Source organism: Otolemur garnettii, unplaced genomic scaffold (assembly GCF_000181295.1).
Source record: "Otolemur garnettii isolate 467f Iridium unplaced genomic scaffold, OtoGar3 scaffold00026, whole genome shotgun sequence".
Classification (NCBI taxonomy): domain Eukaryota; kingdom Metazoa; phylum Chordata; class Mammalia; order Primates; family Galagidae; genus Otolemur; species Otolemur garnettii.
Genome location: NW_003852421.1, coordinates 8,395,102 through 8,422,987, shown reverse-complemented (window position 1 = coordinate 8,422,987; position 27,886 = coordinate 8,395,102). Strand labels below are relative to the sequence as shown.

Below are 27,886 nucleotides of genomic sequence, written 5' to 3'. Positions count from 1 at the left end.
ATAAGAATCGTGTTAGTACTTACCTCAAAGTGGTGTTTACAGTGTTAATCAGCCAATATGTATAGAGCAATTGGAACAATGCCTGGCAAATTGTAAATACTTTAAAAGTATTAGCTTTTATTGTTATTTGCAATTTTAGCCCAGGCTGTGGAGTTTTGTACAGTTTTAAGTCACCCATTTTCTGGATCACTCCCTCTTTGGAGTGGTTTGCTATGGTCTGAATGTTTGTATTCCCCCCAAATACATATGTTTAAATACTAACCCCCAAGATGACACTAACAGAAGGGTGAGACCTCTTAGAGGTGATTACGTCACACGGGCAGAGCCCTCGTGAATGGAATTAGCGTCATATTGGAGGCCCGAGGGAGCCTGTTTGCCCCTTCTTCCATAAGGCAGGAAACATTCTGCCAGCACCTTGATCTTGGACTTTGAGGCTCCAGAATTGAGAAATAAGTTTCTGTTGTCTATGAGCTACCCAGTTTATGATATTTTGTTACAACAGCCCCAGAGGACTGAGGCACGGTCACAGCGCAGACCTTCAACTGCTAGTGTAGGAGGAAGGTTTGTTCTTTTGCTTGTTTTGTCCTCTGTGTCTAGCTTGTTGTTCTTGTACGCTCCCAGTGCTTGTAAGCCCTGATCTGATCTCACCAAACAGCACCAAATACAGACTAACAGAACTGTGTCAGGAACAATTCTTGTCGGGGTCTGCTCACCCCTTGGAGTCAGTTGCCATGGGAGACAAGCTAGCGATGTCACAAGGCACCATCACACTCCTGCCTCCTCCTCAGGTCCCTTCTGTCTGGGGCAGAGCCTGGGGCAGAGCCCAGTCCTGCACCCTCCCCAGCTCAATCATGTCTCTACCTCTCCAAGGAAGAGCAGGGGGCTTTACCCTCCCCCAGCAATGTCTAAACTCAGGTATGTTGAGGTGCTGACCATGGATCTCTTTCTTATGCTTCTTTTTCCTTCCCAGGCTGTAGAAATACCTGTGCAAATGGAGAGTTTCTGAGGGCCCTGGGTAAATCCTTGGTTCTCTATGGAACCAAATCCTTGGGGCTGCTCCCTGGAGGAACAAAGGTCATTTCAGACTTGAGGAACAAGATTACAACACTGTGTCCTTTTTACTTACCTCCCTTTATGCCCTAAACACACCCACAATCTACCCCTCCTGGTTTATCAACCTGTTCTTCATTTTATCAAGAGATGTTATTGCAACTTCCTTGTTATGCCCAAGTGAAAAGAAAAGAGAATACAGCCAACCAGGATTTCATTAAATTCTGCCAGGATTTCAGACATCATTTAATCATGCCCCTGTCTGATTAAATAGTGCAAAATGCAGCTCTTGCCCTTCCACCTGCCTTGCTCAAAGCCTAAATGTTGAAACTTATGCAAATCTGCGTATTATAGATCTTTATCTAAATGCAGGTATTTGAAAACCGGCAATAAACCTGCCTCCCAAGTTTATCAGAAAAGGAGCTTAAGAGAGAACGAAATTCAGCCTGTGTCAGAACTCTCAGTCCTGGGAGGTGCATTTTACAGCTCTTGACCTGCTGTGGGACTTCGGCTGGGACCCACGGAAGGACATCAGAGGGAAACCACTCGAGACACTGACATTGTCCTGGAGAGCACTAGCCATGCCGAAGACGTTTACATGCATGTACCACATCCTCGTGTTGAACTGGTTTATTTTCCTCAATCTTTACATCTCACAGTTTGGAAAGAGTAAAGATGGATCCAAAATCTTTGCCAATGGGGGACAGTGGAAGTATTTGACAATCCTTAATATGGTAAGTCCATATGGCCATCCCAGGTACCCACCCATTTTTTTATAATGTCAGTGTTGCGATACATACTGCCTTTGGATTTTGTTAAATACAAAATTCCATTATTTGTCTTCCTTCTTCATCACTTGTGAGTTTTGACTTTCTCTTCGTAATTTGCTCTGACAAACCCAATTTGGAAGTTATCTATACTTACGTTTTTGTGATGGCTCATTGTTAAATGCTCTTTTGAAAATAATCTCATCTTGGAACGCTTCTCTGAGGAGCCCAAATGAGGAAGCAAGCTAATGGTTTCACCATGGGATTGACTACCAGTGCAGGAGGGATTTTGAACTTTGCTTGGGGAAGTCTGTGAAGAGAAGGCAGCGTGGCGTATGTTGTGTAGGAAGTGTAATTTCCAATGAAGGAATAATGCCATTTTACTGCACACACAGACTAACAGATTTATCTAAGAAAAGCAAACACATTTTGCCATGTTCAGCCCCCACTTCAATTTTTTATAGGCTCTGTCTCCATCTTAAAGGACAAATCACCCAACTGAATGGCAAATACACATTTTCATCTATTTAAAAACCAAACTTATGACTTCATCCCTTTTTGTCTTCCTAACCTGGCTGACTACATTCTGCAATATGAATGGGAGAAGAATGGATTTTTTAAAAATGGGGGAAATATATAAAAACTATTTTTGAAGTTAAAAGCTAAAAATGGACAATCCTCTGGGGATGTGAATTAATGTTTAAGGTTTTTGACTAACATATCAGGTGCCGTATAAACATCTGCCTTCAGAAAGGACAAAATAGCCTAATCTCTTAGAACTGTAAATCCTCCTTTGACAAGCAGAGAATACTCATGGTCAGAAAAAGTGACACTGAAATACCAACCCGTGGAGGAGATACTGAGAGCTCAGATCAAAGAAGCCTGGAGGCTCTGCCTCCTCCTCACGGGCCACTGGCTGGCTTCTCGCTTTTGGCCTACAAAGTCTGAGCCCTGCACACAGCTCTAGGGAATTTCAAAGTGATTTGTTGCTTCAATCATAGAATTTTATGAGCAAAAAAGGTAACAAACAGAACGTAAAAGGCTTTTGTAGAACTAAGGATACCATAGTAAAAAAACAATAATTAAAAAAAAGAATTAAACTGAGAGGTTTAGGCCTAGAAGTAGGGTGAGGGTCTGCAAGAAAGGAAAGGAGGCCAGTCCAGGGACAAAGACAGACTTTAATAGAGAAAGGAAAAGGAGAATGGAGACTGACCAGGTGTCAACTGAGCTCCTAATGTTGCAAAAGGCTTTTATTAGCCTTACAGTATTGCTGGAATGGGGCAGTGAGTTCAGAGTACTGTAGCTGGGGGCTGTGGGGATTGTGGGTGTGTCCTTAGGATGTGGGCAAGGTGTTTCCAGGAACTCTGGCCTCAGACACTCCAGGAGTCTGGGGAGTGGATTGCTGAAGGAGTTTCTGACCTGATTTTCAAAATGGCTGCACTCCTAGCAAGGTTATGAGAATGCCTGTCCCACACAAACAAACGAAAAAACACCACCTCCACTACCACTACCTTTGGTTTGTATCTGTTGGCTTTATATTAAAAACAGTTAATGGGCCAGTGCAGTGGCTCATGCCTATAATCCTAGCACTCTGGGAGGCTGAGGCTGGTGGATTGCCTGAGCTCACAGGTTCGAGACCAGCCTGAGCCAGAGCCAGACCTCAACTCTAAAAATAGCCAAGCGTTGTGGTGGGTGCCTGTAGTCCCAGCTACTTGGGAGGCTGGGGGAAGAAAATTGCTTGAACCCAAGAGTTTGAGGTTGCTGTTAGCTGTGATGCCATGGCATTGTATTGGGGACAACAAAGTAAGACTCTCTCAAAACAACAACAACAACAACAAAAAAACAACAGTTAACTAAAAGAGAGGGGTGTCTATAGATAGGATTGATGCTCTAATCTAATCCAATTCCAGGATGGATGTGAAGTGTGCTAAAAATGAGATTTATCACTGCTTCCATACACCAGCTCCTTGACATCCTATATACATACTGTGTATATTAATATACAAATGCAGTAGAACCTCCAGAGTTGACCACTTCCCTACATCGACCATCTCCTTACATTGACCTAATCTCATAGACCGGACATGCACCACACTTACACATCAGTACAGCAGGCCTACTTCCTTATGTTGACAAAAGGAACATATTCCTTTTTTTTTTCCCCACAGTCTCTTTGGTGGTACAGAAGCTTACAGAGATTCTACTACATATATATAAAGTTAATCTTGACTTTTTAATCCTGGTTCACTTATATTCCCAAGTGCCCTCATTTTTCAAGAGTAGGGAGACTCTTTATGAATGATACTATCATTTCCTAGTGTAATCCCATTTTTGCTTCCCTGAATGACTGGCCACCAAACTTTATTAGTCTTTTGATAGCTTCTTCCCTTCCTCTCCAATCTTACTGTCCCACTCATTCCAGTCTTTTATTAATTGTACATGGATGGTCACATCATTTCTTTACTGTCCTCACTGCTTAATCCACTACTCAGATTCCAGATTCATCTTCTCAAAACACTGGTTTTGGTTTTTTCTGAGTCTCACCACTATTGGTCCCTGGGCCTCCTGCTCTTGCTTCTCTGCTCATATTCTCATCGTCTTTGAAGAAATACCTACTTACCTCTCTCCACCATGCTGTTTCTTTCATAGACCATTGGAAATCTCCTATTACCCCTAAAATCTTTGCTAACTCTAGGCCCAATTTGTTTTTCCTTTCTGTGACATTTACAACATCTCTCGGTGTCTGATACATAAAATGTATAGCATTGTTTTCTAATTTCCTCCTTCCCCTATATGTGAGTCTTAACATTCCCATCAAACCCTAACTGGCTCAAAACAGGAGTTTTGTCTCCTAGGTCTTGCCAACTCCAGCGGTCTACATATGAACTATATTGTATTCTCCACAGTGGTAGGGACAGGGTACCCTCATCATTAACACTCTGCAACTTAGAATGTTGACTTGACTTGCTGCTAGATTTTTCTGCATTTCTGAGCAATTTATCTCTTTTTGCATCTTCTTTTTTTTTTTATTGTTTCAGGTTAATTTGAGGGTACAAGGACTTATGTTACAATGTTTGCATTTGTTAGGTAGAGTCAGTCTTATAATCATATCCTGCTCCCAGGAGATGTGCCATACACCCTAACATTGTGCCCATTAAGTGGAAGCACACCCATTCCCCCACCTCTTCCCCTCTCCTTGCTCCTTCATTCCCCTGCCCACTACCTTGAATTGATTTGAGTTTATCTCTTATCATCTACTGGCTTCGTATTAGTATTAAGTACATTGTATTCTTGTTCCACAATTCTTATGAAGAAGTATGTGTTTCAACTTTGTCCAGGTTAATACGAAAGATGTAAAGTCTCCATCTTTTTACTGGCTGAATAGTATTCCACAATATATGTATACCACCACTTGTTAATCCATTCCTGAGTTGGTGGGCATTTAGGTTGTTTCCACATTTTGGCAATTGTAAATTGAGCTGCATTAAACAATCTTGTGCAAATGTCTTTATGATACAATGAATTTTTTTCTTCTAGGTAGATGCCTAGCAGTGGGATTGCAGGATCAAATGGGAGGTCTAATTTTAGTTCTTTGAGGATTCTCCATACTTCCAACATCTTCTGGCCTTTATAGATATGATGAGAGGGGCTTATCTGTGGAATTTCCTTCTTGCTCTCTGGCAAGTGTCATGTTGAAAGTATGACTAAATGAAATGTTTCCCAACTGGCAAAGATAGGTTGAGTATATTTCAGAGGATCAATTTGAGGATAGATTTCAAATATTTTGCTTAAGGCTAAGCTTTAAAATTTCTAGCTCTTGAGGTCTTGTGGGCTAATTAATGGTTGTGTTTCCTAATGATTAACGAGTGCCAAGTAATGATTAATTAGTTGATGTTTGCATCACAGAAGTCTTACTACTTGCTCTAACACTCTTACATATATTTTATCTCTGCTTGGTGAAGGTAGTATCCAACCCTGATCACCAGGAAATTTATACCCACCCCTCATAAACAGTTTACATTTCTAATTAACTGAGTATCAGTTACGTTCCTTTCATACAAGCAAAGCCCATTTTCGTGCAAGTAGGCATCTGGGTGTCCCCCATTCACCCCTGAAGCTATCCTAGGAGATTCCAAGGTTAGATGGAGGGCAGGCAGGAGCTACACAGCAGCTCTTCTGAGATTGGCATCACTGATTGGGGTGCCTTTGAGAACTGGTCAGGGTGACCAATTTCTGATTAAGAAGAATAAAAATAGGAGAGAGGCCATAGAAGTCTCTACCTGATGACGGTGTTAACTGATCCTGGGATGAGGAGCCTGACCCTTTGCTAGGGAGACACTGTAGCACATGGGTTACCATAGTGAGCTGGGGCTCGACTCTCTGGAATGGTACCTCCATCTTGCTGTTTACTGGTTCTGCGAACCCTCACTAGGCACTGTGTCTTCCATTACCATGTCTGTTAAATAGAAATGAAAATACAGTAGAACATCTGCAAATTGACCACCCAAGGAACTATTACAAGCTGGTCAACATATGGAGGTGGTTAACATAAGGGAGTAGGTTGGTACTGTACATGTGGCACACTTCCAGTCTATGAAAATTAGGTCAACTTAAAGAGGTGGTCCATATAGGAAGGTGGTCAGCTATGGAGGTTCTACTGTAATACCTAACCACAGGTGGTAGAGAGATACATGACCTGGCAGGTGGGAAGCTCTGAGAATGGTACTAACATGATATAAGTGGTGGATGATGGAGAGAGAAGACTGGAGTGTGGTGGTGAATTTTAATCATCTTAATCTCCAAGTGGAGATGGAATTGGGGGAAGGTGGCTTGGTGGGATATAGGTCTAGTCAGTGAGCACTGAGGTTGGTAGGGGGTGGATGCCAGCAAGGGCAAGTCACCCTCCTCATGGCTCTGGCCTCTCCTGCAGACCTGCATGCTTCATCTCCTCCGCAGGAGGAGGACTTCTGTTGAGCCACTGTCTGCCCACAGGCCCTGGAGTGGTCTTGGAGGCACAGTTTGCAGGCTCACACAGACAACAGTGAGTGGTACTGCATGGGGAACCTGGTGCAGGATGTGGAGATCAAGGCAGGGTTGTGAACCTCCTCAGCCTGCTCACATTGGCTCAGGCCACAGGATGCCCAAGTCCTTCACAAATGATGTGTCTGTCCACTCCATTTACATCCAGGAACGTCTGTAACTAACCCCAGGGAGCATGAGCTGTGGGTGAGTGGGAAGGTCTATGGGACATGCAGCCACAACTCGGCTTGCAGAGTTCATTCGGTTTGCTGAGGTTTCCTCTTTTTAAAGAGAAACTTCCTTCTGAAACATGGTAAGATGTGGTGCCACATAACTGGGATCTCCAGCGGGGATTCTGAGTGCCTCCCCATCCCCACTCCCATTTGGTCAACAGAGGCATGGCCTTTTGCTCTCCTTTTCATAAAACTGCCCAAGCCTTGGGCAGCTCTGACCTCAATAACCTTGAACTGTCATGATGACAGCAACAGTGATGTCATCACATAGGTCCTCAGAGATGGTGACCCAGAACCAGGGGATGAGAGACTGTTCATTAGTTTAAATCCCAAGGCAGCCTACGAACAATGAGAAGAAGGGGTTGAATTTATATTATGGCACCCAAATCAATAAATGGAGACAACACTCAGTTAATAAGTGGAGCTCTTCAGCTTACCAGTCAGAAATACACTTGACTGTTCTCTGCCTCACAAAGTTGCTCTCAGACAGCTAAAGGGATAAGAGTTGATAGAATTATGGGACTTGTCACCACCAGCATCAGGAATAAAATGGCTATGATTTGCTGAGCAACCATGACCGCATTTTGGTAGATTCTTTACACAAAGTATGGAGCTTAGTGATTGAAGGCCTTGCTTCTGAGGCCAGAGCACTGGCTGTGCTCATTTGCTGTGTGATCTTAAGTGAGTTACCTAAATTCTCTGTGCCTTAGTTTCTTCATGTGTGTGGATACTGTGGTGAGGCAGCCAGATCCTCCCTCCTCCTCAGCTGCCTTTGCCAAAGTATAGGCCCCTCCCTGGGGCTGCTACCTCCAATGACTGGCTGATGTGGGGTGCAAAGGCCTTGTTGCAGAACAGCCCTGAGGGGACAGCTCAGCTCTGAGCTCCTGCAGGGATCAGCTGATCCCACACAACTGCCTTGCTCTTAGCCTCCACACTTCAGTCCTGCTCCCTCCCTCCCCCTCTTGGCCATCTGAGAGCATTCCTTGGCAGACACCCCCATGGGCACATCAAATCCCAGCCTCTGTTTCCCAAGGAAACTGACCTACTTGCTGTGAAGCTGTAAACAGACAGAAAAGCTGCTTCCTCCCGTTCCTCCTTTTCCTCCTCTTCTCCTTCTTTTCCTATTCTTATTTAAGACATGTTAACAGAGCCTGGCCTGGCCTGTATTATGTCTAATGCTGTACCTAACCAGCTCTCTAGGAATGTTGGTTGAGTGAATAAATGACTAGTGGTCCTAGCTGGCATGAGCCACTTTGAAGGGAAGCCCATCCCACCTGTGAGGAACTCTGTACCATAGCTGTCCTATCACTGTCCTGCTGCCAGTCGTTGTCAGCTCTGTGACATTGGCAGAGAATTCTTACACATTTGTCTATCCTGCCTCAATGTTCTATTTTTTATCCTCATTATTCTCAGCTGGGTTTTTCACACTATATCCTCTCCTGCATTTTTTTTTCTTTTTTTTTTTTTTGAGACAGAGTCTCACCATGTGGCCCTCAGTAGAGTCCTGTGGCGTCACAGCTCACAGCAACCTCACTCTTGGGCTTAAGTGATTCTCTTGCTTCAGCCTCCTAAGTAGCTGGGACTATAGGTGCCCACCACAATGCCCGGCTATTTTTTTGTTGTAGTTGCCATTGTTGTTTGGCAGGCCTGGGGTGGGTTTGAACCTGCCAGCCTTGGTGTATGTGGCTGGCACTATAACTACCATGCTTCGGGCACCGAGCCCTCTCCTGCATTCTTTATATGAAATAAAGTTTCTTACTGAAGTTAAGTGCACACAGATGGTGGTTGATGTGATATATTACAAGTGAATACAGATACACACTTGCCAAAGTTTCCCTTCTACCTGCCCCAAGCACACCCTATGGAACGCACTCATCACACTTAGTCCCACTTTGCTGCTTTGTTCTAGAAAGGTCTCCCACAGCCTGTGTTGCATCATTTCCAAGTCAAGGAAGAAGAGAGTTCCAGCCTGGCTAAGTCAGGCCCAGAGCTCTGAGTTGGGCGTTGGATTAGTTGACTCATCTAGTAAGAGTTGTAATGTTTTGCTCAAAAAACTTGTGGAATCTCCCTCTCTGGAATTATTTTTTAAATAGAAGAAAATTCTCATTTCCTGGGGTAGTTTAAGAGGGTTCTGGCTTAAAGGCAAGAAAATAAACTTGATGACTTAGAAAGGCTACGTTTCCATGGATTTGAAGATTTTTGTGGATTTGTGAAGACCCATGAATATAAAAACTAAATATCCTTCAGCTACAGTTGCTCAAACTGCATTAGTTATTAAAAAATGTCAATTCAGCCCTGTCGCGGGTGGTAAATTTGTCAGCTAGCAACAGAAAGGAAAGGCAGCCAGGGAATTTTGAATAGCGGCATTTCAGGGAAAGGCACAGAACACTCGCTGGAGGAGGATTAAGGAAGAAGAACCAGTAGACAAGATAAAGCAGGGAGCAGGTGCTCTGAAATGAACTTTGAACAAGAAGATGCCATGAAGTCTGCTTTCCAGGGCAGCCAAAATTGCTGAAAAAACATAAATGACAGTAATTTTGTTGTAAAAGATGACCAGTCATTGTTGTCTGAGTTTAATGCTACTATGGGCAGCCAAAACAAAGAATCTCAGATGAGACTTCAACAACAGGAATTTATTTTCTCACAGTCTGGAGGCTGCGAGTCTGAGACCAAGGTGTGGGCAGGGCTGCCCTCTCCTCCGGCCTCTCTCCTTGGCCGACTTCTCACTGTGTCCTCACGTGGTCGTCCCTCTGAGTGTGCCTGCGGCCTCATCTCCTCTGGGAAGGACACCAATCAGATTGGCTTAGAGCCCACCCTGCTGACCTATTTTTAACTTAAAGACCTCCTTAAAGACCCTTCAACATATGGATTTTTCTGGGGACACAGTTCAGCCCCTAGCAGTTGACACTGTCTCCCTTGATTGTTCCCTCTGTGCTTGTTTTGTAAACATTGCATTGCACCATCCTTGGAGAATGAGCAGACTGTGGGTTTGGGGGAGCTGATCCGAACGGGCCCTCAGCACCCTCCGGTCAACGTTGAGCAAGCTCGATAGCAACAGGGCCACCCTGAGCCACAGAGACACACGCCTGAGCCCTGGCGGGAGGGGGGAGAGGTGACTGGCAAGTTTGCAGTGAGGAGCACATTATTACTGATAGTGAAGTCCCGGAGGAGCTGAGTAATATGTTCTTCTCCTCCAATCTGATTTCCACATGGTGTGACTGGGAAAAGCAAAAGAAAGTCAGGACTATACTTGACTCATGATGACTCTAGAAGGCTCTCGCCTAAGGAAAGATGGTCACATGAGCTTCTCCTGCTGGGCAGAGGCGGCCTCTCCCCAAAGAGGAAGACCTGGCAGACACTCAGGGCAGGATGGATTGCTGTGTTGATAGAACAGCGCAGGCCTCTGCACCCAGCCCGTGCCTGCTTTCCTAACCAAAGCGGGGGGCCTGCTGTAGCCTGAGCCACTGGAAGTGAAACCGGGGGTGGGGGGGGGGAGGCACCTTCTTCTAATACCCTTGTGCAGATGACTGTGTGTCCAAACTCTACAGCTCTCAAGGGCTGGATGGCAAAAGCACCAACAACAAGGATTGGGGCAGCAAGCCCTTCTTTTCACATTTAAAACTGTTGCCCAACCCCTCCCTGAAACACCCTCTTCCAATTTGAAGCTTCCTCCTCCCTTAGGACCCATGGAGTTCATGACCTCTCTCAATCTTTGCCACTTTTGCCACATTTGTCCCCATCCTATGGCATTTCCCGGTACTCACTCCCCCTTCTGCCCTGTGCCCTCTCTCCTCTGTCTTCCCGGCAGTCTCATCCTACCACAAGGGTCCAACAGCCGGGATCTCCCAGCCCCATCTCCATGGAGACAATGGGACCTGAATTGCCAAGCAGAAATTCCTCTAAGCAGGTGGTCTCAACCTCAGCTGCCCAGGATTAGAATCACCTCGGAGGGCTAAGAAAACCCCCCCAAGCCAAGAGGCCACACTCCAGACCCATAAGATTAGAATCTAGGGGTGAGAATCAGGGCATCAATGTTTTGGAAGGTTTTTCTTGTTTTTTGAGACAGTTTCACTCTGTCACCCCTCAGTAGAGTGCTGTGCTGTCATAGCTCATAGCAACCTCAAACTTTTGGGCTCAAGGGAGCCTTCCGAGTAGCTGGGACTATAGGTGCCACCACAACACTCAGCTATTTTTAGAGACAAGGTCTCACTATGGCTCAGGCTGGTGTCAAACCCGTGAGCTCAGGCAAACCCACCTGCCTCGGCCTCCTAAGTGCTAAGATTACAGGTGTGAGCCACCATGTCTGGCCTTTGAGGTTGTTTTTAATTCTCTCACCTGGAAAAAAATTGTCTCTCTTTTGACCTCCCCTAGTCTTTTATCTGAAATATTCTTAGAAAACTGATAGAAACCTAAAAATTTTTCAATTTTAGCTCAAAAGAAAAAGCAATGCATTTCAAATTCTGGCTTTGGTATTTACCAGTCATGAAATTTGGGCAAGTTTGATAATTTCTCTGTGCCTCAGTTTCCTCATCTGATTATATAGTGATGGTTGGAGCTTAATAATAGGACTTACCTCATAAAATTGTTATGAGAATTAAAAGCTTAGTTCAGCACCTGGCACATGTTGAGGGATGACCAAAAGTCATCTATTCCAGCTTTGAGTAATCAGTAAGATTCTTGAATGCTAAATTTATGTCTAATTCAGTGGTTCTAGAACTTTAACCTACATAAGGGTCACTGGAGAGCTTATTTGAAAACAATCTCCAGGACCTTATTTCCAGAGGTTCTGATTCCATAGTCTGGGCTGAGGCTGAGGTTCCACATTTCTCACGAGCTCCCAGGCAATGGGGGCAGCTGATCTGACCCATCACTTCAGCCCAGTGATGCAAAGCCAGCTGTGCTAGATCCTTCTGTGAGTCCAGACCTCAGAGATTGTTCCCCAGCAGCTGACTTGCTCAATCACCAGTCCAACTTCCCCAGGTTCCAGAACTTGCCTGATTCATGCCCAAAAAGCAGAGTCCAGACTGCCACTCTTGTACCAGTCCAGAGCTTTCACAGATTAGCATGGATTCTGATGGAAGTATAACTCAAAACCAACCCACCAGGCTTTAAAGGAGGAGCCCTGAGATTGTGCAGAATAGTAAGAATTGGCTGAGTTTGCCTGTGCTGTTGTATTCCTTTTTTGAAACATACCCTGCTTCTGTTTTACCCTGTCTTGGGGACCTCACCATACTTAGTAACCATCCAGAGCCCATGATTTGCTTTATCCCTGTGGATTTAAATTACTCCCTCGGCAAGATCTCTCTGTAAGGTACCTCCTATAAAGAAGGAAATATGCCAGCTCCTCTCTCAGGTCAGCAGGACACCACCTTGCCTGTCTTTCTCAGGAGAGTCCAGAACTTCGCATGGTGCTCAGGAACCTGGGTCTGGCCTTTCTATTCAGATTTCAGCTCTAGGCACTTTTCATAATGTTTCTCCCCGTGGGGATGCCCGACTGTGCCCACCATTGTGTCTGGTTTCTTTGCCCTGTGCTGTTTAGTTGGTTTTTCCTTCCTCTGTGCACCAAGATATCTATCTCATTACATTCTCTGTTTAAGCTGACTCTTTATTTTATTTCCATCTCAGCTCAAGTCCATTACACTAAATACTGTACACATTATTATCCCCCAAATGAATTTATTCAATCAGTTTTTGCAAGCAAGGTCAGGACCCAACGAGCTGGAAGCCCAGCCCTGGAATTGGCTCTCACCCAAAATGGCCAACAACCCACTCCCTCTCATGTCAGCATTGCTCCCAGAGGGATGGAGTTTTTCATCAGGGAAGAAGGTATTAATTAAAGCAAATGAAAATGCCCTCATTTGTTGTAATGAATTTAGCTCTTGCAGGCCATTTTCTACGGGGTCGCCTGCTTGGATGATGTGCTGAAAAGAATCTCAGGGAGAAAAGACATTAAGTTCCTAACTGCCTTCAGAGACCTGCTTTTCACCGCACTGGCTTTTCCTGTATCCACAGTAAGTTACAGAGATGTGTTTGCAATACAACAGACATGTGTGCACGGACAGACACTTCTCCTGGGCAGCAAGCCTGTTTCGGAGCCCATCTTGGGAACCACAGCAATTGTGTTTGCATCCATGTCCTGTCTGAGGACTGCACCACATTGCCCACTGTCTTTAGGAAATAGGGTATGTCACAGACCAGCTTTATCCTCAGACTTAATACAAGATCCTTGCTGCTATCTAATGGGGGAGTTGAGGGAGCCCTCTTGATTATGATACAACTGACACAACCTTGTTTCCTTCAGGGCGATAGGAACGGAGACCCCTGCGGAGGGAGATGACTTATTTTCTCTTTTCTGCGTCTTCTTTCATTTGCTGCAACAGGCATATGTTACTTCTGAAAATGGAAAACCATCAAGTTAAAAATATATTTCAAAAAAGATATAGATCTTCAGAGTTGGGCCATGGACAAGACAATTGAGGCGAGAAAGCCCGCCTCGTGTGGGGTACACAGTAGGTGCCTCATTGGTGTTGTTGAATGAATGGACATTAGGAAGAAGCAAAACATACTCCAGCAGCAGTGAGCTGGTGTCCCAACACGGTCCACATTTCTGTGACATCGTTCATGTTTGCATTCCTTAGCTGGAGTGGAAACAAACTGAGATCAAGCCTGCCAGCTGCCCAGCAGGGCCTATAATTAGAAGTGACTACCTTCTCCCACCTGTCCTTGTCCTGCTTTCTCGAGCACCCAGACTTCAAACTTGAATGCTAAATGAAACTCTCCCAACACTACTGAGTTCTCAGATAACAGAGCAAGTGCTGGCATTCCAGTGGCACTTTGTGGGGTACCTCTACCTCCACCCCCCCATAGAATCTTCTCCAGGGCATGGTTGTTTTTTTTTTTTTCAATTAATAATAAAGACTATTCATTTTTTAAGGCTTAGAAACTGAACCTATGAAATTTCAGCAGATAGGAAGATCAGCGGTTAATACGTTTTCCCTCCATCTCTTCACTGACTTTGCAACACAGAGGACAGATGCCATGAGAAGACAGGGAGCCCAAGAGATCGGTTCAAAATTCTGAGCAATGGAGAAATGCACCTCTCACTTAGCCAGCTTGTGCATGGTCCTAGGAACTTGGCACTTCCCACGCTCGTTCCCAGTCTTCTGCTTCCTCCTGCCACGTCTATTTAGAGGGTGGGCAAGGAAAGTGTAAGACTCAAGCCTCTCCATGTGCCCACTCTCAGCATTACTGGTGAAAGTTAGAGAAAGATGTCATTGGCTAAAATAATGGCTAATGAAAAGAAAAAAAAAATGGCTCATGCATGCTCTTTATCTGTGTCTTCTCTATCTGCCATGACGACAAATAACTGATCCCCAACTTACAGGCACATTGAGGGGTCCCTGGAGAGAGCACATACAGCAACTCTACAATAAACAATATCCCCCTCCCCCCCACATCATTCTACATTCCAATAACGTATATATAGAAGAGCTTTAAAATGGGCATGTATTTTTATTTGGCTATGTTTACCTGGTTATCTTAGAAGGCTCAGATTAAAAACAAACCTAATGATAGTATTTTTGTGTTTTGTCTTCCAGTTTGTATTCTTGGGATTCTGGACCCTCTTTCACTACAATCGAGAACTCATCTACCCCAAAGTTCTAGATGATATCTTACCAGTGTGGCTGAATCATGCAATGGTGAGTGAGAGGAAAAGTCAGTGAGCATGTCTATGTGCCAGTAGTCTCTGCACCAAAAACTCCAAAGTGCCTTGTTTATGTTTCTGAACTCTTCAACCCCTAACATCCAATCTATGTATTCAATTAGCATGTGGAGGGAACAGAATAAACAAAATTCAGAACTGTAATTGCAGAGAGTCCACTGAGAGCAGAGACGTCCAGGCACAAGTCTTTGCCATGTTGCTTAGGAAATCATTGAAAAGGCAGGCAGCTGAAGTGCCAGCTTTTTGGTGGCTACAGGACATTCCAATCTAGGAATGGAAAAAAGTAAGCTTTAAAAAAGTCCACCTCAGTATCTAAAGAATGTGTTATGGCTCAGCAGCAGCAGTTACTTAACCAGTGTTCATCGGGACTGTGCAGCACAAATGCAATTGTTACTCGCCTATGTCCATGGAAACATTTCCATTTGGTTTTTCATTTATTCTTGTGTTTTTGAGGGATTAAATAGTAAACAGAACCTGTTCAGATATTTAGATCACTGGAAGGTGTATACCAATAACAGGGACCAAGACAAACAGGGCTGCTGGGAGGTTGTCCAGGTCTCTGCTGAGGAGTAAGACCCAGTGGTTCATGTCATGTGAGTGATCATTCAAAGTCCTAACTCAGCTTCTCAGAACTCACAAATGAATTTCCACATCAGGAGTTGATAAGGTCTCAGATTCTATGGGGCAAATGACATTTTAAACACCCCGGGTACAATCACAAGGGAGCAGTGTGTTATTAATTAGCCTCCCCAGGTTCACTTGCAGACTTTCTTCTATCTCCCAGTGCTTCTGTTGGCTTAAAACTCACCTGCTCACCAACTTGGAAAAGCAACTTGGTCCACTAACACTGCCCTTGGCACATGCCTCACTTCCCAGAAAAGCAAAAAAACCTAATTTAAGTTTAAATAGGTTCTCAGTGAGTTATTGACTGTTGTTGCTCAGTGAATTACTGATTGTTCACCAATTAGACTCCAATTCTGGTCTAATTTAGAGAGATCAAGACCAAAAATTTATATTGAATCAGCCTCACCTCTCAGGAACTTGCCTCCTCCCACTTTCTTGTTGTCTAACAAACTCCTCACCTTCTCAATTTCCCAGTAATATTAATCTGAAATGCTACATAGGGAATATTTCTTCTTTTTTATGCCACTTTACAGTGTTAAAGCATGTTCCTCAGGTATAAGCTTATTTAATTCATATAACCTTCTTTAGATAACTCCTATAATCCTAATTTTTACAAATGAAAAAGCAAAAACAGCTCAGAGAGGTTAAAGGATTTGCCTGGAGGCTACTGGGCTCCTTTGTGGCACGGGTAGGGTTGAAATCCAAGGGTAATTCGCTCTTTGTTGACTTTTGCTACAAACAGTAAGTCCAGAATTTATGGTTCAATCTGGTTTCATTTCACAATTCACCAAGCGATCAAAAGGAATGTTACTTTAACTTGATCAATATAGAAAAGTGAGAGTCCTCACTTTAAAAAGAAAATCCAGAATTCTCATCTGTATGCTAATAGACCAAAAGCCTAAGAATGTGAGTGACTGGAAACAACTGGCTGAGCTAGATGTTACTAAAATAATAAAAAGGCTATCTTGTGCCTTTTAGTTGGGGCCAAACACATATATCAAACCCTTCTCCAGGCTTTGTGAGATCATCTTGCAGTGTTCCTACAATAGCCACACTCTTTGGGGTACCGTTTGCTACATTGCTATAAAGCTGGATTTCTTCCAAATAGTTATGATGGTGATGCCCAATATCTGTGACCCTGCTAAATAAACAGCCATATGGATTTTTGATAATTTTGGAAACAGTGAGCTGGGTAATGTGTATGACATCCGTGAGCTAATTAGCTAGGCAGATATGTACAAGAGAGATCCTTAAATATTTTTGTGTCTTCATGAGCTATTGACAATGCTCCTTGCCCTCTGCTCATTTAAATAACCTGAATTCTGTAGAGAGAAGGGGCAGGGATCAAAGGAAGCCGGTGACAGGAGAAACGAGGACCAGGGCAGTCTGCCCTCGGTCAGACTAGAGCTTCTGTGATTCTCTTAATTTAACTGGAGAAACTCCCAAGAGAGCCATCTCTGGGAAAGACATTGGTATCAGCAAAACTGGCTTTGGGAGTCCCTCATGTGAGCATTCTCAAACTTCTTGCTTCCTTTGGTGTCTGCTCCACATTGAGTGTCCTTATGACTATATTTCATCCCTGTCTTCCAGACTATGTCCCTTACTCTGGACATTTTCTGTTCTCACTGTTAAATCCCTCCAGCCTATTGCCTCAAGGAATGCTGTCTACCAGCCTTATAAATACTAGTGTGAGCTGACATAGAAATGGCTTGCTACTGGTTCAATTTGTTAACACTTTCCACATTTTACAAAGTGCCTGTCCACGACAAGCGGTGGCAGCCACAGTGTAAAGGGTAGTCTGCTGGACATTTGGTATGAGATGCCTCTGTGTGGGGCTGATCCTCGTCCCTCAACAGCTTCTTTTTAAGACATGTAATTCCTACCACCAGTGCCATGCTGTCCTGAAAATTTCCCTCTTTTCCTGACACTCCTTGCGCTAGCCTTAGCTTTAGAATATTTTCCCTATCAGCATTTGCGATACTGCCCCAGGCTTTATGAGTGGAACGTGTCAAAGTAAGAATTGCCACTCTCCCCTTGGACCAAGTATGGTTCTGGAACCTTCATGCATAATCAAGTCTTTGGAATCTATTGGAAACTTGTCATTGCAGGCCGACCATTCTAAGCTGACTGTCTTCTGTCTCTAATGGATATTTTTCTGCCCTGGTTGCATATTCAGACCAATAGTAACATCAGTGAGATCTTTGCAATCCCCCACTGGACAGGGGGGCCTTGTTTTAAGTAGATCAGCCTGACTGTTTTACTGCTAAGCAGTTCTCTACTCTTCATAAAAGAAGGGAAAGCACAACAAAGTATTCCTTCAGGTTTTGCCAGGAAAACATTAACTCCTTGGGTCTTATCTAAATGCCTACTAAAGATAGAATCAGAGTAGACAGATTTAAATAGAGGAAGAGGACTCTCGGTAACTGAGAAAACTTATCAGATCCTAGCCCTAAGCGGGCTGGAGAAATTATTTCTCTGGAAATCAACATGAATTTGTTTGCTTGCCCCAAAGGAAAGGTGAAAATAGATTAGAGAAACCCCTGTGAGCCCTGTCTACATTTGAAAAAATGTAGGTGATTATTGAGAATATGTGCAAATACTTTAACAACTGTCAAGAGCTGTGTAAGTTATCACGTAAAATTTAAGAATTATTGGCCACAATGCATTGACTTAACTTTTAATACATGATCACAGAATTTTAAACCTAAAAAAGCTTCATGTACTGAGGGCAAGTGCCAAAAGTTTCTGCTATTAAGAGACAGCTCTTTCCTTGACTCTGAATTAAAGATATTACCAAACACTGCTGCTTAGTTGTTTACTGTGTAGTCAATCATTCACCTGAAAAATAATTGTTAAACATGACTGTGGGTGTAACGCCATGATCAACATTTGATGGGGATTTTGACATCTGGTTGAGTCTCGTATTCACACACAAAGTTGTAATAATAAAATAACTGTTAAAGCTAATACCAGGCAGTGGCATAGGCTGTGGCGTGCAGTGAGATGTGATTACCGCAAAGGAAGGACAGGGTCAGGAAGGCTTCCGTGACCCGTCTATTCTGGCCTGGCTGTGACCCCACAGGCAGAGCGTGGCCAGGCAACCTTTGAGTCCTCTCCCAGGGACATGCTGAGGAGTGAGAACACCCAGAGAGGGAAACTAAATTGTCCAATTTCTTCCTCGGTCATGGCATGCAAAAATGCAGGCACAATCCTGGATTTTTCTCTTCCACCCACAAGCTTGGTGTGAAATAGTGAGGAGCTAACTAGGGGTCACGGGTCCTGAGGAGTAGAGGAGGTCCTGTCCTTCCCTGATTCTTCACCTTTACCCTCACCCCACCCCAACCCCTGGGCATCTGTCACCCAGTCTAGATATCTCTGGACAGCTTGGTGATTTTCAATCTATAGGGAATAGAGTCCCTGTAAATCTGAGGAAATCTATGGACATTTTCCGTAGGAAAATACAAATATCTATTAAATTCTGTGCACAATTTCAGGAGGCCCATGAACCCTCTAAATTTCGTTAATGGGCCTCAAGGTAAAATGTCTGACAGAGCCAAGCATTTGCTTGAAAAGAAGCCTTCCAGATGGTTCCCAATGCTGAGTTTAATTCAAAAGGACAAAATCAAGAATTAAACACTTAAAAAAATCATTATTATGGGCTCAGCACCCATAGCTCCCTGGTGGGTTCAAGCGTGGCCTGGGCCTGCTAAACAACAATGACAACTGCAACCAAAAACAAAAATAGCCGGGCAGTGTGACAGACGCCTGTAGTCCCAGCTACTAGGGAAGCTAAAGCAAGAGAATTGCTTAAGCCCAGGAGTTTGAGGTTGCTGTGAGCTGTGATGCCATGGTACTCTACTGAGGGCAACATAATAAGACTCTGTCTCAAAAATAAAAAATCCTTATTATATGCTTAGTGCCATTTTGACTCTATGATGGTGACAAGAACTATAACATTTAGTTCCTAACCTTAAGAAATTTAAAATGTTGATATTACGTACCTAGTCTAGTATTTACATATTATCTAGCTAACATATGTAATAATTCATAAGCAAAATACTTGACTTCAACATGGGGAAGAGCTAACAAGTATTTATCAAGTGCCTGCTATATACCAGGCCCTATTCTAAGAGTGGAGGATATAGCAATAAACAAGGCCATCAAAAAAAAAAAAAAAAGCCAAAGAAATAAAGCAATAAACCACCAATAAAAAAAAATTATACCAAGCCAGGTAGGCAAAGAGCTAACACTGAAAATAAAACAGAAAACAGGGCAGGGGACCAAGTGGTGTGCGAGTGTGTGTACCTGTGTGTGGAAAGGAAGCAGGTGTTACAGGGTATAGGGCCATTTGGGTGGCCAAGGAATGCCTGCTATTTTAGCAGAAATTTGGGTCGAGTGAAGGAAACAGCCATGGCAAGTTCTGGCTCAGACAGACACAACAAGAAGTACAAAAACTCTGGGAGGAAATACTGGCTCTTTAGGAAAAGGGAAGAAGCTCAGTGTGGTTGGTTGAAAATGAGTAAAGAGGAGATGAAAGGCTATAGCCAGGGTTCAGATGAGGCCTCTTGTGATTGGTGTGCAGCTAGGATTCTATTCTAACTGTGATGGAGACAGGTGCCTTTTCAGGGCAGCCTTCCTCATTCCTCCCCCTCTTGCCCCCCCGCCCCACATACACTTATATGCTTATTATATAAGACCAAAAAGAAAATTAAACAGGATTTTTAGCCTGAGCTATAGGAAAGGGATAGAGATAGAGCTGCTAGGAAGGTACAAGAATTATGGATGAGGAAATCAATTGTTCTACTTGGATACTGGTTTGAGATGCCTATTAGGAATGATGTCAAGATGTGGAATAGGTTGTTGGAAATAATACCCTAAATTGGACACATCTTGGGAAGATTTCTGGGCTGATGACATAAACTTGGTTGTCTTTGTCTTAAAGATTGGTTTCAAAGTTAAATTGAATAAGATCACCTAGAGAGAAGGTGTGGTTAGACAGGCCATTCTGGGTCTAGGCCTCGGACTACTCCAACCCTCCATGGTTGGGAGGAAGAGAAGGAGGACCCCACAGAGAGTTGGAGGCCCATGAGCGTAGGGGAAACCCAGGGCAGTTGAGTTTCCTGGGAGTCAGCATAAAAATGTTTCAAGAAGAGGAAAGTATTTTATGTGCAAAGATGCTGAGAGGTTGAGAGGACCTTGTGAGAGGACTGGTGTCAGACCTTTCCACTGGCCTTAGCAGTCTGGAACTTACATGTGACTTGTTCAAGGGCAGTCCTGAGGATGTGGTAGGGGATGTGGAAACTGTGAATCAATTTCTTGTTACTGGTGTACCAATTATTGCAAACTTAGTGGCTAAAAGCAAGATGAATTTATCATCTCATAGTTCAGAGGTCGGAAGTTCAAAAGGGTGTTAAAGGGTGAAATCCAGGTATCAGCAGGGCTGTGTTCTTTCTGGAGCTTCTAAGGAGCGTCCCTTCCCTGGCCTCTTCCATCTGCAGTCTGCTGGCCTTACTTGGCTCAGGACCCCTCCTCTGTCTTCAGAGCACATCACTCTGACCCCTGTTTCCACCATCACATCTCCTCTATCTCTGCAACTATCTTCACACCGTCTCTCTGCCTCTGCCCTTCCTGCCTCCCTCCTAGAAGGACCCTTGGGATCACACTGGGCCCACCCAGATCACCCAAGATAATCTCTGCATCTCAAGATCCTTCATTTAATTACATCTGTGAAGTTCCATTTCCAAGTAAGTAACATGTTCACAGGTTCCAGGAATTAGGACTTGTGTATCTTTGGGGACCATTATTATGCTTACCCTGCTGTATGTATCTAATACAAACATCTCATGGAAATATAATCTAATGCAAACCTAGGTCTCTGCATTTCATTCCCTCCGCTTTGAAAATCTTGACTAACACACCATACAACAAGGGTTGTGTTTGTTTTGTTGTATGAAAGTAGCAATAAGTTATTTAAGCTTATATATGAGCTGTATTTCCTTGGTCAAAAGTTTTGCAGTATCTATCAATAGACAGTAAGGCACTATAGATATATACCATACCAATGATATATATAACTTGATATATAGTATATAAAATATATATATAATATGTATGTATATAAATTATCTAATTTGATAGTGCTGGGTCTCCACTACAGGCAGTCCTCAGGTTGCAAATGAGATAGGTTCTGTAGGTTTGTTCTTAAGTTGAATTTGTATGGAGGTTGGATGAGGTACATTTACCTATTACGTGTAATAACCTCCATTTGTAAGCGGGAGTCTTAGCTCAGCTGGGTGTTTGTAATAACTTGCGTTTGTAAGTGTGAGTTGTATGTAAACTGGATGTTTATAACTCGGGGACTTCCTGCACTGACATATCAACCCAACAACCAATAATGTCATAATGTGCTAGGCACACACTAGGCACCACGAGGATAAGAGACAAGATTCTGATCATGAAAATAGTAAAAAGTCAAGGAACAAGCCCCCAAGTGCCACCGAGGAGCACAGGACAAGGCCCAACAGATGGCATGAGCTTACTTTCAGAAGGAAAGATCGCTTTGCATTGCACAGATTAGGAAAGGGTGGCGAATGAGGTGGAGATCTGAACTGAATTTCAAAGAATGGATGGGAAAGTCAGCAAGTGATGTCCAGGTAGGAGAAATAATGAGCCACTGCAGAGAAGTGGCCCAGGCAGCTCAGGGCGCTGTGAGGGAGCGGGTCAGAGTATGGGCTTTCTAGCGCTGCCTAATAGAGTACCACCGACTGGGGGGCTCACACCAGCAGAAATGCTGATTTTCTCTAAGTTGATTCACTCCAAGTTGCGGAGACTAGAAGTATGAAATGGAGGTGTGGACAGAGCCTGCTCTCTCAGAAGGTCCTGGGAGACTCTGCCCCAGGCCTTTCTCTGGGCTTACGGTTTCCCTGCCATCACAAGGTCGGGGTTCTCCCTGTGTGTCTGTCTTCACGTCATCGCCCCGAGTGCATGTGCTTCTGTCTCTTCTCCTGTTTTGCAAGGACACCAGCCAGGCGGGTCTAAGGTCCCCTACTCCATAGGTCTTCATCTCGCTTTCTTACATCTCCATCTACTTCCAAAGAAGGGCACATTCTGAGATTCCAGGAGGACATTGAGTTTGAGGACGACACTATTCAACCCAGAACAGTCAGTTTGGCAAGAGCAGAGGTGTCAAAGAGAGAAAAAGCAGGAGATAAGTGTGGAGAGACACGTGGGTCACATGTGGAAGTGTATGAGTAATAACGATTTGGTTTTTATCTGTAGACAAAGGAGATTGATGGATGGTTTTGAACTTGGAATAGTCTCTACCTTTAAGTGTTAACAATCAGACTAGAGAGTAAAAGATGGGGGGATTTCTAGAGAGATGCATCATACAGAGTAGAATCACTTACATGACTACCTGAAATGACAAAAGCTGGGCAACGCCTATTGGGTAGTGGGTAAGAGTAGGGGTAGTGGGTAGGGCCCCATGTACCAAGGGTTGTGGATTTGAACCCGGCCCCAGCCAAACTGCAACAAAAAATAGCCAGCGTTGTGGCGGGCAATAGTCCCAGCTACTGGGGAGGCTGAGGCTGAGGCAAGAAAATCACCTAAGCCCTAGAGCTGGAGGTTGCTGTGAGCTGTGATGCCACAGCACTCTACTGAGGGCAACAAAGTGAGACTCTTTTAAAAAAAAAAAGAATGTCAGAAGCTATCCCTGAATTTCGGACTCCATATTTCTTTTTTAAGGGAACTCTGGAAAGACACCGTCCATCATTTTTCCTCTATGATTAAGTCCTCTTTTCCAGGAAAAAGGAAAAGAGACTAAAAATCTGTTTCTAATGCATACGCATACTTAAAATCCACATGTGTGTTCAATAAGAGCTGTATTTCCAAGTTGTTTATTTTCTGTGTTGGCAGTGATCTCGGTCAGTGTTAATTGCTATCAATAGTTAGCCCTAACTCATCTTCCCTTGTGTTCCTTCCTGGAAACACAAACCTGAACCTGAATTCATAGAGCTAAAATGTCTCTGTCTCTACAGACTGCTCCCCTTGCAGAAGAGGAAACTGAAGTTCAAGTAGTTTATTCAGCTAACTCAAGACCATAGAACTGGTTAGTGACAGAACTGGGTCTAGACTACAATCCTGAGTCGTAAAGTTGTGTTTTCTCTCATACTCATGTGCTTAATACAGCTTTTACTCCTGGCAAGCTCAGGCCCATAGTCAGAAAGAGAGTGATTTTCTTCCCTCTGTCATCTTTATTTTTTTTTATTTTTTTTATTTTTTTGAGACAGAGCCTTACTATTTTGCCCGGGTAGTGTCACAGCTCACAGTAACCTCAAACTCTTGGGCTTAAGTGATTCTCCTGCCTCAGCCTCCCAAGTAGCTGGGACTACAGGTGCCTGCCACAGCACCCGGCTATTTTCTGGTTGTAGTTGTCATTGTTGTTTGGCAGGCCTGGGCTGGATTCAAACCCACCAGCTCTGGTGTATGTGGCTGGTGCCCTAGTCGCTGAGTTACAGGTGCCGAGACCCCGTCATCTTTATACAAACGCATGTCCAGTACCTACTATCCACATCATTTTTCTTTTACTCTATTCTTTAACTCAATTTTTAATGAAGCTTTTATTTTCAGATAATTATAGATTTGCATGAAAGTGTAAGAAATAATAGAGGGTTTATGAACTCTTTACCCAGTTTCCCCCAGGAGTAACATCTGTGGTGCATTTTTAAAGTGATGCCTCTTATAGGGCATGTGACATATTTTTGAAGCCACAATCTCAAAAGCAACCATTTCACATCAAGTCACCAACTCTGATCCCTATTCCTTGTACCCTGAAATTCTAAAATCTGGCCATTTTCTACTCCAGACCAGACCTACATCAGAACGGGAAACTGTGACTGTCAACAATGACCAGAACAGGGTATTGGGAAATAATAACGTGTCCTGTGACTCTAGGGGGAGTAGAGCCCCCTCCCTGCGCCCTCCCTCCCCTCGCCCCCGCCTCTCCCCATGCCTTTTCCAAGGCACACAGGGAAAGACCCAGTTGAGAGCATTGCTGAGCATATACTAAAGCTCCTGAGAGGGAAGAAAACTGGAATGACTCACCACACCCTATGAATATTACTTGGGAATTATTTCAGGTTTAATCACCCCAGTGTTATTTATGGTTGTCTCGTTGTTTTAAAACACTTTCTAGACTGTGCTTTTTATTTATTTTTTTATCTCACCTACTTCCTATCCTGGGGTGAGTTAGAAATCTTTTCCAGCATTTACCTGGGAAGCACTGACATGTTAAATGCTTGCAACTCCACGGTAAAATCAGGAGCTAAACTGGGATTAAGAAGCAGAGTTACCTGAAAAACAACCACAAAGCCACCCAGCCCCACGGGAAATCCTCAGGTAAACAGGAAAGACTCTACTAATGAACTGCCACACGATTACAGTCCACTTAAGGCTTCACAGAACTAGAACCAAGAGCACTCCTGAGCTTGCGTTCTTCATGATGAAAGTATGCCTTCTTTTTTTCTTCTAATCCCAATTCAAAGAATTTCCAGTGTGTGACTGCAAGGAGTCTTCTTTTTATTATTCAGAGTGAAATTCCATTATCCAGTGATTCCTTATTGTTTCTTGATAGGCTGCCTTTTCAACAGCATACCAGTAGAAAATATATCCCTATTTCTAAATCAAGGTCAAAAGTTTTTAATGATCAAAAAAGCACAAATGTCTTCTGAGAAATTACCAGGAATCTCAGTAATTGAAGTTATTCAGCGCCCTCGAGGGCTTGCTGGTGGGTCCCCTCCTCCTGTGTGAATCAACCAATCCTCACTGCCATGGCAACCGGGTGTCACACCCCAGCGGGAAGAATGACTTGCTGCTGGAAAGTAACCAGGATGGAGAAACTCATAACAGAAGATCCTGAATCACTGTGAAATACCAAGAGGAAAAAAAACCCTGAAATCTAAGTGAGTAGGTGAGACCTAAAGTGCCATGATCTCAAGACAGATGTGGGAATGCCCAAGGGCGGCCTGGTGGGTGGACAGGGGAGCCTTCTCTGCTAAGTTTGAACTGACATTCCTTGTCCTGATAAAATAACAGCACAGAAAAGCTCCCATCATGCTGTTAGTTGCTTAATAACCCCAGAGGCAGACACTGACAGCTGTGGACGTCTGGGCTTTGCCTTGAGAGCTGCTGACAGGCTCTCAACCTGCCCCCACATTTCCTGTTCCTGGTCTGGGTCATCATCTTCTCTGTCTACTGAGCAGCCGCTGATACCTAGTTGGGAATCTGAGTTTATCCCCCTCCTACATCTCCTCCACTTCCAGGTCTTTGGATTACCAGCGGGTAGAATAATTCTGCAGGGCCTTCCCCAGTGGTCCTTCTGATTGTGTAATTATATATTTGCCCACATATTACACATTCCTCCCACGGATTATTAGCCCCCAGAGGCTTCAAGTCTGGAGTTTTAAAATTCTTAGCTCTGCCCTTCATCACCCTATCCCAGTCTGAGGACCATGCCCATTTACACAGAAGGTCCACACTCGCCATCTCCTTCCTAAATCTCACCAACTCTTCCAGCCTGCCTCCAGCCTTGCTGCCCTAGTTTCATTCCCTTTCCTTCACTTCCAGGTATTCACTGCATTCATCTATTTCCTCTAAAATTGTATACTGGAGTAAAGCCAAAGAGAAGTGAGGAAACAGGGACAAGAGAGAGCTCTTTCTCTGGGCAGCTTGTGCACGTTAAGCCATGTGAGAGACAGATTTATCTGCCAGAGTCTACAGACATTTGAGGAAAAGATCTACTCAAATTTGAGATCGTCCTGTCACTTCTCATTCAGATTACTGATCTCACTGATTCTACACTGAGTGCCAAGTGTACACACATTTAACAGTGGCTGACAACTAAAAAGACCCCAGATGCCAGTTGAGAGTACCTCCACGAACACAAAAGTCTCCAGGTCTGTTGGCACATAATCCCTCTACCCACTCAAAGAACCAACTTTCTAACTATGATCAAATGGAAACAGAATGAAGCCCTGATGGTAACAGGCTTACTGATTAGGAACAGCAGGAGGTGGCTGTTGTTTGAAAGCTGTTTTTGCTATTATCATAGGATACGTGACTCTAACAGATGATAACACATGATGAGATTTCCTTTCTCACCTATTTCATGCTTGACAGTGAATATTCTTTTGTAGCGATGATTGGCAGAAATACCAAAATACTTAACCTATCAAATAGCATTTAATAAAGGTCTTTTGTCTCCAATCGGCACAGGGAGTTTAGTTTAAGGCTTATATATGAGAACATTTTAATTAATATGCATACTATTACTGACATATTTTAAAATAAAACTTCACTAACCTAATGTCAAAGTCGGTAATATTAAAATATCATTGTGATCACTGAAATTGTCAGCCTAGCAAAAAAGGTGCTTAAGAAATATTTGCTGGGCTTGGCGCCTGTGCCTCAGCAGCTAGGGCGCCAGCCACATACACCGGAGCTGGAGGGTTTGAATCCAGCCCGGGCCTGCCAAACAACAATGACAACTGCAACCAAAAAAAAAAAAAAAAAAAAAAATGCCTACGGGTAGACAAATGTTCACAGCAGCATTTTTCATAATAGCCAGAGGGCAGAAACAACATCAAAACCCACCAACTAATGAATGGGTCGACAACATTGGGAACATTATTTGACCATGAAAAGGAATGAAGTTCTGATATATGCTGTAATATTGAACCTTGAAAACATTATGCTGGCTTGGCGCCCATAGCTCAGTGGTCAAGGATGCCAGCCACATATACCAAAGCTGGCAGGTTCAAACCTGGCCTGGGCTTGCTAAACAACAATGACAACTGCAACAAGAACAACAACAACAAAAATAGCTGGGCATTGTGGTGGGACCCTATAGTCTCAGCTACTCGGGAGGCTGAGGCAAGAGAATCGCTTAAGCCCAAGATTTGAAGGTTGCTGTGAGCTGTGATGCCACAACACTCTCCTGAGAGCAACGTTAGTGAAACTCTGCCTCAAAAAAAGAAAAGAAAAGAAAACATTATGCTAAGTGAAAGTAGCCAGCTACAAAAGGGCACATGTTGTGTGATTTCACTTCTATGTTAATAAAATGTCCAAAATGGGTAGATTAGCGCTTGCCACGGGTCAGGGAGAGAGGAGAAACTGCTAACAGGTATGGAGTTTCTTTTGGGGCGTGATAATGTTCTGGAACCAGACAGTGGTGATGGTTGTACTGACTGTGTACTTTAAAAACACAAACAAAAAGAGATGCCCTTGGACACATACCTCTTTCTGTAATTAAAACAAACAAGCCCTGATAGATCTGTAGCTGGCCCTTTCCCTGCCTGGTGACAAGTGGCATCACCACGCTCCTATCTCCATGCGAGGCTCCCACCAGACATCACGTCTCCCAGCACCATATCTGTGCTCAGGCTGATACATACACTGATATCCCTCTCCCCTTT

At 43.8% G+C, this 27,886-nt stretch overlaps 1 protein-coding gene across 1 annotated transcript in view; it reads left to right on the top strand.

Annotated features, from left to right (window-relative positions):
• The first annotated feature begins 1,631 nt into the window (after positions 1 to 1,631).
• Positions 1,632 to 27,886, top strand: part of ADTRP (androgen dependent TFPI regulating protein) — a 61,403-nt gene continuing 35,148 nt past the window's right edge. The window contains exons 1-3 of the mRNA XM_003788308.1: positions 1,632 to 1,784; positions 12,946 to 13,080; positions 14,668 to 14,769. Of these exons, the coding sequence (XP_003788356.1) occupies positions 1,632 to 1,784; positions 12,946 to 13,080; positions 14,668 to 14,769 (390 nt within the window). The remainder of the gene's footprint in view (positions 1,785 to 12,945; positions 13,081 to 14,667; positions 14,770 to 27,886) is intronic.